The 12,069-nt window shown below is 38.7% G+C and overlaps 1 protein-coding gene across 1 annotated transcript in view; it reads left to right on the plus strand.

Annotated features, from left to right (window-relative positions):
• Positions 1 to 11,630, plus strand: part of CRYBG1 (crystallin beta-gamma domain containing 1) — a 41,288-nt gene extending 29,658 nt beyond the window's left edge. Inside the window, exons 18-21 of the mRNA XM_027895236.1 lie at positions 1,995 to 2,118; positions 3,280 to 3,438; positions 6,243 to 6,405; positions 9,842 to 11,630. Coding sequence (XP_027751037.1) covers positions 1,995 to 2,118; positions 3,280 to 3,438; positions 6,243 to 6,405; positions 9,842 to 9,930 — 535 coding nt within the window. The 3' untranslated portion in view covers positions 9,931 to 11,630. The remainder of the gene's footprint in view (positions 1 to 1,994; positions 2,119 to 3,279; positions 3,439 to 6,242; positions 6,406 to 9,841) is intronic.
• The last annotated feature ends 439 nt before the right edge of the window (positions 11,631 to 12,069 follow it).

The following is a 12,069-nucleotide window of genomic DNA, read 5'->3' on the forward strand; positions in this document are numbered from 1 at the left end:
CTCTTGGTTTAGATCTCAGTCATAAATAAATCATTCAGTTTGTGATCTGTGTCATAAGTTCAAAATTTTCATCCTTTAACCTTGTTATGGACACAGTGTTACAATCAGATCATTATCTGGCCCCTTCTGCCATTAGTAACCATCCCTTTTTTCTTCAGGATTTGGATGAGACCCTGGGTTGTAAATCTAGCAGCTAAATTTGTTTCTAAGCAGTTTTGTTCTCTAAATGTACTCTTGAAGATCATGTAAAAAAATAGTCCGTGATGAAGTTTAAAAGCTGTTCGGAAGAATTTTTAAAATTACTGTGCTATCTTCTAGGGTTCCAGTAGATCTGTTATATTTCTCTTTTTGTTTTTTTCCTGTTCTTAACCTCTACCTCTAAGATATTTGTCCCAAGTATATTTTCTTTTTTTTTTTCTTTCTAAGTTGAAGAATGTGACTTTTTTTTAAACGATAGATCCATGTTACTGTTGCTTTGCACTGAAATGTGTTCTTTTGAAGAGGTAAATTTCCTAGGAGTGTGCTAGAGAGATGCTGTTGGAAAGCTTAAGAGTGCCCTCAAGTGGATAGCTAATACCAGGCCTGTAGAGCAAACTATTTCCTCCATCTGGATAAGCTGATCAAAGGGTTTCCTTATCTCGCTGAACTGAACTTTGAAACAAAAGTTATAAGAAAAGGTACATGTTCTGTATTCTGAAGCCTTCTGAGATTTCAGTATCTTTCATTCTAACCACAGCATAGCTGATTCTCACTTTCCATAACATCAAGTCAAACATCAAGTTACTTCTTTACCAATAACATGGTTACCATGATTCCAGTTAATAGAGTTTTGAAGTGTGTGTGTTTCCTGTCCAATGCATATATGTGGCGTTTTTTTCTGGTGAATCACTGGAAACATATAGAATATGACTTGAGAATTCTGATTTCATTATAGCAGTGTCAGCTGCTGAAATGTGTCAAAATACAAGGTTTAGTTTCCTTGCCCCTACTGCCTCCCTTATTGAAGGGGGGGTTCATCTTCTCATCCTTTGCTAAGAGACCTCCATTTATAATTCTCCTAATATCATACCCGGGATAGACATGTATCAGGCTGTAAAAAAGCACCAAAATTAAGGTGAGTGTGCTTCTAGATATAGATGTCTGCTGACAAACCAGTCAGAGAAATGAGGCAACAGGAAAAACATGCATATTGAGTATTTATGTACTCAAAAACCCATGGCTGTTTGACAATTCCAACAAATCAGCGTGAGAAAACTCTACAAATTGCACTGTATTGCAGCCTACTTTGAAGCCTAGTTGTAATTCACTGCCTGTGCGAATAGTAGAGAATCAGAGGTTGTGTTCTGACAGATTACACTCAGCCTGTGATTGTACGTGTAGTTGGATATGTGCTAGGGAATGCTAACAAAAATTTTCTAAATGCGCTCTTGCTCTCTCTCTTGTCTCTTCCCTGCCCCCCTTTCAGGTATTTGGAAAGAAGAAAGGTGTTCTGAAATAAAACTTCTATCAAAACACCAGAGAGCTTCACCCTGTTGCAGTTTTCAGTATTTGCCTGTTGCAGTCTGAATCCACAGCAGTTCTTTCCCATGCCTCAGGCCAAATTTAGATAGACAAAACTTTAGGTTCTGCACCTGCAGCTGTCTAGCATATATGCCACAAGTAGCATATAGATCTGTGCTCCCTGAGGAGTCACACTGCCTCCTGAAATAGATGATAGTTAAAGGTTTGATTCTCCCAAGAAAATGCTTTGCTTTATTCAGTTTGTAATTGTTAAATAACAGGACTTAGAAATTTGAACTCTGGTGTACTCAGTGTGGTTGATCTAAATCAGGGCATGATTTTATTATTTTTGAAGGCCTCTTACAAAGAACGTCATTGACTTTGCAAAGCTCAACACTGCTACTTTGTGGGACTGATTTCTGTTAAAGCTGTTTATTGATTCCAAAGAAGGATTTGGTAGTAAAAGTATTCTTTTTTTTTTTTTTTCCTTGTAGATGGATAATTTATGAACATAGTAATTACAGGGGGCGTCAGATGTTGTTAACACCAAATGAAATTCCAGACTGGTATAAAGCGAGTGGCTATTGTCAGATAGGTTCTCTGAGACCTTTACTGCAGGTGAGTAGGCTTTGACATGAGCTATGAAGTACTAATTTATATTTTGTAGTGGGGTTGGGGAGATACAGATTTGAAAGCAGCGTTATAGCCTTGATGCATGTCACAAGCTTCAGTAATGGCATTTGTGTAAAGAAATCACTCCACAGTTTCGCTTGTAATAAAAGCTGTTCGATTATGCTACGTGGCTTTGCAATTATACTGCTAAACTGTTCATTAAGCATACTTTAAACCAAAGTATAGAAGACAGCATACAAGGATTAACAAATAATGGCTATATCTACTATATATGAATTATTTGAAATTATTTCATAATTAGCACCCAAACTGGTTACTGGCATATTGTCTGTACTATGTGCATTATTTTTCTAACAACAAGAAAATTGGTCGGAAAAAAAAATATACTTCAATTAGTAGTGATTTTTTTTTGTGTTGATTTAGGAGGGGACCCTCCTTGCTTATTACTTGGCAGAATAATTTGCAAATCTAATACAAAATTTATTCTTGTGGTGCCCTTTTCATTTTGTTCTCTAAGTAAGGACCAGGTGGTTTTGTCCAGTGGTGTGGCAGTCCTGGGAGCTTTAACATTTGAAGTTCTTGCTTAGCTATATTTTATTGAAAAAACAGCTTTTTCTAATTAACAGATTACTTGTACCTGCAACCAACTGTATTTTCTTGCTGTCATAGTGTTGTCTTTGTATAGGCTTAAGCAGAGTTAGGAATAATGCATTTTGACTGCCCTGCTGAGAGCATGTCTAAACAGAAATGTAAATTAACAGGCCACAGCATGAATGTGCAGTGAAATACTTGTGCCAGTGAAATAAGCAGCACTGCAGAAGTGCACCCTTAATGAAAGCTAAGAGCATCTATACAGGGAGTTAGCATAGAGAAGTTAGTGTTGCTCTCAACTAAAAATTCTTAGCTTTCCTCTGTGTGCTGATTTTAGTGCATAGGAGAGCCTAAAACTCTCCATGCAGAATAGTGAGTTCTCGAAGCTTGTCCAAGATGTTTATGGGCTTTCAAATTTAAATTCTCAAAAAAAAAAGTTAAGCTTTCTGAGAGAAAGAGGGAGGCATGGGGTTCAGCACTGACAGTAATTGCTCTGAAGTTAACCAAGAGCAAGACGTGTTCTCTGTGGTTAAAGAGGTCTTTTGTTTTCTGCAGAAACGTGTGTACTTCAGGCTTCGAAACAAGGAAACAGGAAAATTCATGTCAGCTGATGGAAACTTAGATAATCTGAATCTTCTCAGAATACAGGTTGCAGAAGATACAGACTCAGATGATCAAATCTGGGTTTATCAGGATGGATTCATAAGGTGCCGGGTAAGGTTCAAGTTCAATGTGCATTTTTTCTTCTCTAATAGTAGGGCTTTCTGAATTTAATTCCTACTGCATCATCTTAATTTGTTTTATAGGCATACTCTGTTTCATATGTAATATATCTTGCTGTAGGGGAACGTTTTTAGTGAGTTTTTGTTTTAATTGAACTCTGGCTTTTTCTGGTGACACTAACTAGTAGTGTGATTTTATAATATATGTAATTGAAATTTTGAGAGACTATAGTTAGGATTTATTGCCTTGTAAAGAATAGTAGCCTCAGAAGTACAATCAACACCAGAAGATCATTGTCTTGCACTTCATGAGCTCTTTCCATGTTCATGCCCTCTTTCTCCACTGTGAGAATATCACAAGTGTGTCAAAGCAGGGAGACCTTTTAAAATAGACCCTTCCTGATAATGTTTGAACTATGCATACCTTGTGGTAGGCCAATTAGTGTAATGTACATTATATACTCTCCTGCTTTCAGGCAAGCTTAAAGATAAAATCCTATTCTTATCTGGGGTGGTTTTGTTTTCGTTTTTTTGGTTTGTTTTCTGGTTATCCCTGTATTTGTCAAATTCATCCCTTTCCTCTGTTACAAGTTTCCAAATCATGCCCTACTTTTCTCACAGTGCATAAAACTAATCATGTGCAAATTGTCATTGAGGTGAGCAGAGGTATGTGCAGTTCATATAATGTTTAAGCTTGAAAAGTCTTAGGTAGGGATGCCAGCCAAAAGAAAATTAAGTTACTTTAATACTGTTAAATAGCTGGACTGCAAAGAATCATGTGAACTTTTTCTATAGGATTGTATAACTTCAAAGGAACCATTTATAACTATGTCATCTATGCTGGAGGGAAGAATCTTACTGTTAATAAGTTAAGGCATTGTTCGGACATGTTTACAGGACACATGCAGTTGTAAAAGGGATTTATGCAGACAGCAAAATGATGCAAAGTAAGCTAAAAGCTTTAATATCGCTTACAAAAGACTTCTCTTTTGATGGTGCCTCTCAAACATGTCACTGAAAGTATTCATATGGAGACAGCGTGGTATTATATGGCTTTAGACAAATGCTCCTGGTTTTTGTCCCTGTTTCTGTATCTCATAAAGCAGTTTTTCTGTGCACAAAAAAATACACAGCTCATGCTGTATAGCAGTCAGGTAGCTTAGTGTGGAGTGCAAGCTGGCAACACTGATCTTAGGTGACTGAAATCTTACAGAGCTCTGCTGTCTTTCTGTTGAATGGTAGTAAATCTACTTTGCACAGAATCAAAAAATTGGGTTTTACCACATAGTAAAAAGAAAATTGAGCTCCTGGGTGGGTAGACATGTAGTCAGACGTAGGTCACTGGAAGAACTTGTGCCTTTCTTCTTATAAGCTTGGGTCGTCTCACTGGCTGAGTCACAGAACCTTGAGGTATGCCTGAGGTTTTCAAGGAAAGGCTGGTTTAAGTACGTGGGATAACCAGTAAGCAGGATATGAAAGTCATTCTGATCATTTTGTCAGAAACAGATATGAATAGCAGATAAAAATTCAGGTCTTCTCACTCTTCGTGTGTTTCTTGGAGATGGATGCAGTAGTGGCTTAGTGGACCTAATGTGTAAGACTGGAGTCTTCCTAGTCCTGCTAGAGAATGTTTTAGATACAGATTTCAGAACTGCAGAACTAAATCTACTTACCTGAATTCTAGGTTATGATAGTCAGAAGTACTAGTTTTTCAAGAAGCAGTACTTTGAAAAATACTGGCAAAAAACAATTTAGGGCCATATCAACAATGACAGATGGGCATTTAATCTGACACAGAAGTGCATTCAGTAGTCAAAAGGTGCAGCTTATGGTGATCTATTGAAAATCGCTGTTCATCTAGAATAATTAACTGCTATTTACTACTAATACAGCCTTGATACTCTTTTGAAGTAAGCTTGATTTTTGCCAGTTCTTTTTTTAACCAAGAAGACATTTGCAGAGTTTTAAAATCAAATAATAGGAATTACTAGGAAAAGAGTGTAGAACAAAGAAGTAAATACTATTGTGATACACTCTGAAATTCATACACTTAATGCTGCGTAGCTACATGTACCTTTATCTCAAAAGGCTACTGCAGAACTAGAAGTGGCAGAACAAAAAAAATTGTGCAGAGGAGATGAAGGGCTTCTATGCAAGGAAGAGACAAAAGATCTAGGACTTTCTAGCCTGTAAAGGGGACACTTTTGAAGTGTCTGCAAACAGCATGGACAAGACATACCTTAAAATAAGGAAGGGGTGAGGACAGCATCAAATAAAACTAGTAGTCACTTTTTTTTTTTTTTTTTAAAGTAGTCAAGATTTGGAACTTCTTGCCACAGAAGGGTTATGATACAGAAGGGTGTTCATGTAAAAGGGTTACACTGATCTTGGTGGGTAGTGACAGAAAACAAGCATTAAAGGTGTTGGGTCTGCATGGAAAAGCCTGGGCTGGAGGTTGGTGAGATGACCAGGAACATACTGCATACAGGAGTAGAGTGCATTTAGTCTTCCTCAGCATCTGTTATTGGCCACTGCTAGAGACAGGTGTTAATTGTACCTTTTGATCTGATACAGCATGGTTATTTTAATCTTCCTGTGTAGTGGAGAGTCTCAGCAGAAACAGGAACAAAAGAAAAATAAGTAGTCTTGTGTTCGGGGCAAAAATACGTTCCTTGAGGGAAAGAATTCCTGAATTCTGTTCTTACCTGATGACATCGCTCCTATCTGATAAAAAAACAGTGGATACTAGAAGTAAGGCCATTTTGAATAATTGCTGTTGCCTTTCTGATGATACAGATGGCAGAGGATTGTTGCTTGACAATTGTTGGAAATCTTATAACTCCTGGCTCTAAACTTGGTCTGTCATTTGAGCGGAATGAAGACAAACAATATTGGCATATTAGTCCTGATGGCAGGATTTATAGCAAGATGAAACCCAAGCTGGTTTTAGATGTCAAAGGTAAGCAAATCTTATCTCATTACATTGGGTCTTAATTACCTGGTACTTACAGTGGGATAGGCACTAAATGTGCCTATAAATTAAGGATGGTGCTTTAGTTACTTTAATCTAGAAGCAAAAAAGACCTGATCAGCTTGTTTGACCTCCTGAATTATACAGGCCCTAGGACTTCATTTCATTTTTCCTATATACAATTTAGTAACTCACAGTACTTGCTTATCTTGTATTCTCAGTGTCCACTCACTGTAGATATCCTCAGTTAATTTTTGGGTGATGTGAATATGATTATTTAAAATGCTGAAGCAAGAACAACCTAACTTCTCATTAACTTTAATTTCAGTAGAGCAAATTTTCTTACATAGTAGCTGTAGATGCAATAGCCAAAGGATATTAGGAAAGCAAAGGCAGGCTTTTACACTAATATGATTAGATGCAATAAGTTTTTTCACTGGTTTATTAATGGCTATACCTTTATTGCAAGCATGAGATTCTGCCATAGTAGCCTAAGGTCTCCCTGCACTTGACATGTGCTTTGGAGTCACTTTTGTTGTAGTAATTTAATTTGTGTAGATACTGTTTCTGAACTTTGTTTTTATAGCTTCATAGAAGGTCTGAAAAAGCAGCAAATGGAATGATTAGCAGGATTAGCATAATCAGATGCTCTTACATAACTGCCTTTTTGGGTGAGGGGAACAATCATTTTCTATAGCTGTTAATTTTTTTTAGCTGTTTTAAAATTAATTTTGTATTGATGCTGTGGAATTAAGTACATCACTTACAAATACCACCACCACACCACCCTAAAAAACCCAACAAAAAAAAAATATAAAACACCAAGGAAAACCCCAAAACAAACAAACAAACAAAAAACCCACAAAAACACCCAACCAGAAAAATATCAGTCAATACTTTAGAACTAAAAAGGACAAGACTCATAGAATCATAGAATATCCTGAGTTGGAAGGGACCCACAAGGAACATCCAAGTCCAACTCCTCACCCTGCACAGGACACCCCAAGAATCCCACCATGTGCCTGGGAGCATTGTCCAAACACTTCCTGAACTCAGGTAGGCTTGATACTTGGGGAGCCTGTTCCAGTGCCCAGCCACCCTATGGGTGAAGAACCTTTTCCTACTATCCCACTTAAGTCTCCTCTGGCACAGTTTCATGCCGTTCCCATGGGTCCTGTCACTGGTCACCAGAGAGATCAGTGCCTACTCCTGCACCTGCCCTCACAGGAAGTTGTAGACTGCAATGAGGTCTCCCCTCAGTCTCCTCTTCTCCAGGCTGAACAGACCCAAGTGACCTCAGCCACTTCTCTTACGGCTTCCCCTCAAGGCCCTTCACCATCGTCATGGCCCTCCTTTGGACACTCTCTAATAGTTTTATATCCTCCTTATATTGTGGCTCCCAAAACTGCATAGAGGACTCGAGGTGAGGCTGTACCAGAGCAGAGCAGGACAATCACCTGCCTCAGCTGGGTAGGACTATCAGAACTGCGAGAAAAGGGTTACCTGATGTCTGACCAGAGTACAGCAGTGGCATAAATAGTCAAAAATTCTCTTTACTGCCATAAAAAGCTAGTGATGATTAATTATAAACTTATCTAAAAAGACTCCAGCTAAAGGGAGAGCCTTTAATCACCATGACTGCCATACCTTTTTCTAAAGTCAGTTGTTAGTTTCACCAATCAAGCAGAAACACTATTGCATGGCCTTTTCTTCAGTTAATCATGTCAAAAGCAATAATGTATTCTGCATTTGTATTTGAAGAACTTCACAATGGATAGGTCTGGTGGTGAAAGTACAGATGGCACTCAGCTTAAAAAAAAAAAAAAAATCTGTACAGTAAATTCAAAAAAGTAGGTACTTTTAGTTTTTATTGGAGAAAGTCTAGTAGGAAAAATACCTGTTTCTGCCAATTCTCCTGATCCATTCCGGACCACAAATTGAGTGTTAGCAGAATTCTTCAGCCAATTCATGCAGTTGTTCAACTGTACAGTTACCAATGCCACTTTGTGGGTACACTGGCGTAGCACAAAGCCTTGTCCAGAGCACCACCTTAGAAAGCAGAGTCTCTTTATCCACTGTAAAAAAAAAAAATCCCATCTTTTTCCATTTTAACATGTTTACATTCTATCAGATACTGCTTAAAATTATTTTTGCACTCACAGTGATAACTAAGCTATGTAGCCTATGTTATTGGCTTTTTCCTCCCTTTCTGAAGAATTTTGCAAGTTGTATATCTGTACTGCTTTTTAGTAATTGCCTGGTAGTGGCAAGGAGAGAAATCCTCTTTGTTAGCCTTCCCAGAGACCCTCCTGATTTGGGAAAGTGGCACCAGAAAGCATCCCCCAAATACCTGAAGTGGAGAACAGCTGAGCTTGAGTCACTATTTCCTTAGTATAGAACAGCTGTTCTTGAATGTGCCTGCCCATGCAGGACTTCAGGTGCTTAGTATATTTCTTTATGAGGTCTGCTAGAATCCATATTTCTTACTCACCGTAAACTTTCAGCTGCCAGGCTTGTCTTTTGCTCATTCAGGGAGGGTGAGGCAGTTGGTGTGCAAAACAAAAGACAGTGTCTGTGGGAGTATCCTGGCATGCTTTGTATAAAATGGTTGGCTCAGATGGATGCTTCCAACAGGAATATTACCTGCTGCTGCAGGTGTGTTGTACTACAGAAGATGCACATGTCCTGTGCTTCTGCAGTACATGGCAGATCTGAGGGGAAAATGTCAGTTCTGACTTTCAGCTGTAGTTGAATGTGTCTTTGCTTCTGAGTTTCTTAAGTCAGAATATTAATGGTGCTCTTCTTATGGGAACATGTTTAGCATTGCATCACGTAGTTAAATTAAGCTCCTCTAAGAAAGGGTTCTATTTTGCATTCAGATAAGTTTCGCTGATGGTGGAAACAGCTGAACGTTGGGTGATACTCTGTGCATGCAGCTGGTCAAATAAAGGATTATAGTGGCAAAGAGTAAATGAGTGGTAGGCCTTGTCGCTGACGTGATCACACATGTATTGTCTGTTAGCAGCAGGACTTACTTCATCATGTAAACATCATTTTTAGAGTGACAACTGTTGTGGGGAAACTAAACAGCCAAGTGTGACTTTTGGGAAGTGACAGTCTTAAAGGAGCTACACCTGGCTGTATTGCAGTGTTTCTTTCCTTTCCCACTCAGGCTGAAAAAGCCAAGGAACTGAATTACTGAAGGGGTGGAGAGGATCAGGCAGACTGATCTTGATTAATTAAAAAATTGTTTCAAAATTAATTCCGAAAGCAGGCAGTGATGAAAACACGTCTGTCTTCTCAGTGCCTCGAGGTGAAGAGAAACTCTCTACACCAGCTCTTGCTAGATTTTTTTTTCTGAAACACAGAGTATTTGTCTCTAATTTCAAAGACAAGCTACCCTCTTTGAAATTTCTCTTTACAGGAGGCACACAGTATGACTGCGACCATGTTGTTGTCAACACAGTCAACGAGGAAAAGTTAACACAGTGTTGGGAACCCCTAGTTGTATAAACCCAAAGAAGCAAAGGATGATGTTTCAACTGGCCACTACTCTGGACACTGGAATTGGCACTGCCATCTCTGAAGGATACAGGATCAACAATGAGAGTTTTGGTTTTTATTCACAATTTTAAATAGGAAGAGCAACAGAATTATTTCACCCCCTATCCAAGATTATTATCCCTACAAAAGCTTGAGCATATCTAAACTTCTTTTTTTTTAATCAACACAACTCAGTGTTGACTACAGAGTGATAGTATGCCTTGGGCTAGAATGGAACAACTAAAGGTGGGAGAGATCCCATGGAGTTTTACAGTTTTGTCAGTGAGTAGTTAACCCAGAATAGTCAATTAGTGTAACTTTAAATTATTTTTAAAGGATTTTTTTTAACTGAGAGAGGGGCTAAAAAATATTAAAGCTTATTTTATAAAGGACAGGAGTGCAAATGTATATGTGGGCATAGCAATTTGAATCTATGGGCTGTAGTATAGAGAAATATTCACTACAGAAAATTAATATATTTCACTGGAACAAACTTATGTTTACTGAAAGCTGAAAGACTGCTACCACAGCACATCCAAAGAATTTTTAACATGTGGCTTCAGGTGTATAGTTAGTATGCTAATATAGTAACTCCTAAATTAAGAAAAAATTCTAGATTTTCTCATGTGTAGACAATGTAAAGGAGTTCGTTAGAAAAAGGGCTGGCAAAAGGATGTATCAGAATCAGAAGAATTTTTGCCTACTTTGTAGGCTGCCTGACTTTTCTGAGTTATGGGTATTTTTCTTCTTTGCCAAATCGAATTTGTGCCTTTTAAAATAGTTTCAGTAAGTACATACAGTGTTCCTGAACTCCAAAATCATATAGACAACTAGAATTCTTAGGGAAAGTATCACTAAAGAAGACTGCAACAGCACATAAGCGCTGTGGTTACTGAGTTTTTCAGCCTGTTGGGCTTACAGTGGAGAATGCCAGACTCCCCACTATTTCTGGTGGTGTTGGAGAGCAGTGTCTGTGGTCAGCTGCTGGCTCCTGGTTGGACAGAAGTGTCAGACTGCTCTAGGAAGGTGCATAGCCAAGCCTGGAACATGGGCACAGCCACAAGGGCTGTGCCCATTCAGTGTAAGTGTTACTGGTTTAGTAAAGAGCTTGTGACAAGTAGGACGTCCTGATGACTGCAGGAGGTCCTTCTGCTGCCCTGCTTTGAACCTGGTTGTGTTAGTTTTCCTTAATAATATTGACAAAAAGGTAAAATACAAACGAAGCCTTGTATTATGCTGCTGTGTTTTGTTCTGGCTTAGACCAGTGTTATTACAAGCTGCTCCCAGGAGCATCCAGGCCTTTGTCTTGCATAGTAAGTCTGTTTAACGTTTTTGTTACTATCGTATTCCCTCAAAGGACACTGGTGCTTTTATCATTACCACCCTAGAGGAAGTGCCTTACTAATTTTCCTCCTTTTGTAAAGAAGCACTGAAGTTTTGTTGCTCTGAAACGTGCTGCTTATAGTTCTTTGTAGAAAATATGTTGTTAGTGGTTCCAAACAGTGGTACTTTGTCATATTGATGTGCTCTTGCTATATATAATATAGCATTTTACAAATAAATTTAAGTTAGGCAACTTCTAATTGGAATTATTTTTAAAGTAGAAAGCTGGCATTTTATGGGTAGTTCTGTTCCATCTTGTGCCTGTTTCTCTCTATAATTCTTCTGTGACAGCTACCAAATAAGAGAATACATGGTGTGGAATATTCGGAGGTTCTTGAGGAATGGACAGTTCTTCTATACCAGCACATGTTCAGTGCCATTTGTGCACGGGGCCACAGTTCACACCACAGCCACTTCTTTCCTCCTCTGGTGTAAGTGTTGCCTGACATGGTTTGTCTGCCACCGTAGCTGCACTGCAGTAAATGTGCTGCTCTCAACTAAGAGGTTGCCACTTTCCTGCAGTCTTACCTGCATAATTGCAGGGGAAGTTACTCCACCGCCCATCACTGGCAAAACAGCAAGTTTATAAACAGACCACCAGACACACCCCCCCCCAAGCACTTCATCCCCACCAGGAATAACAGGGCATGACAGGAACACTTCCAGCTACTGACAAAATCATGTCTAGCCTACCTGCATAAACACTGCAGTCAGCTGAACCTGAGC

This window comes from Empidonax traillii, unplaced genomic scaffold, assembly GCF_003031625.1.
Source record: "Empidonax traillii isolate 1590-97213 ecotype Southwest subspecies unplaced genomic scaffold, ASM303162v1 scaffold16:size2589160, whole genome shotgun sequence".
Lineage (NCBI taxonomy): Eukaryota > Metazoa > Chordata > Aves > Passeriformes > Tyrannidae > Empidonax > Empidonax traillii.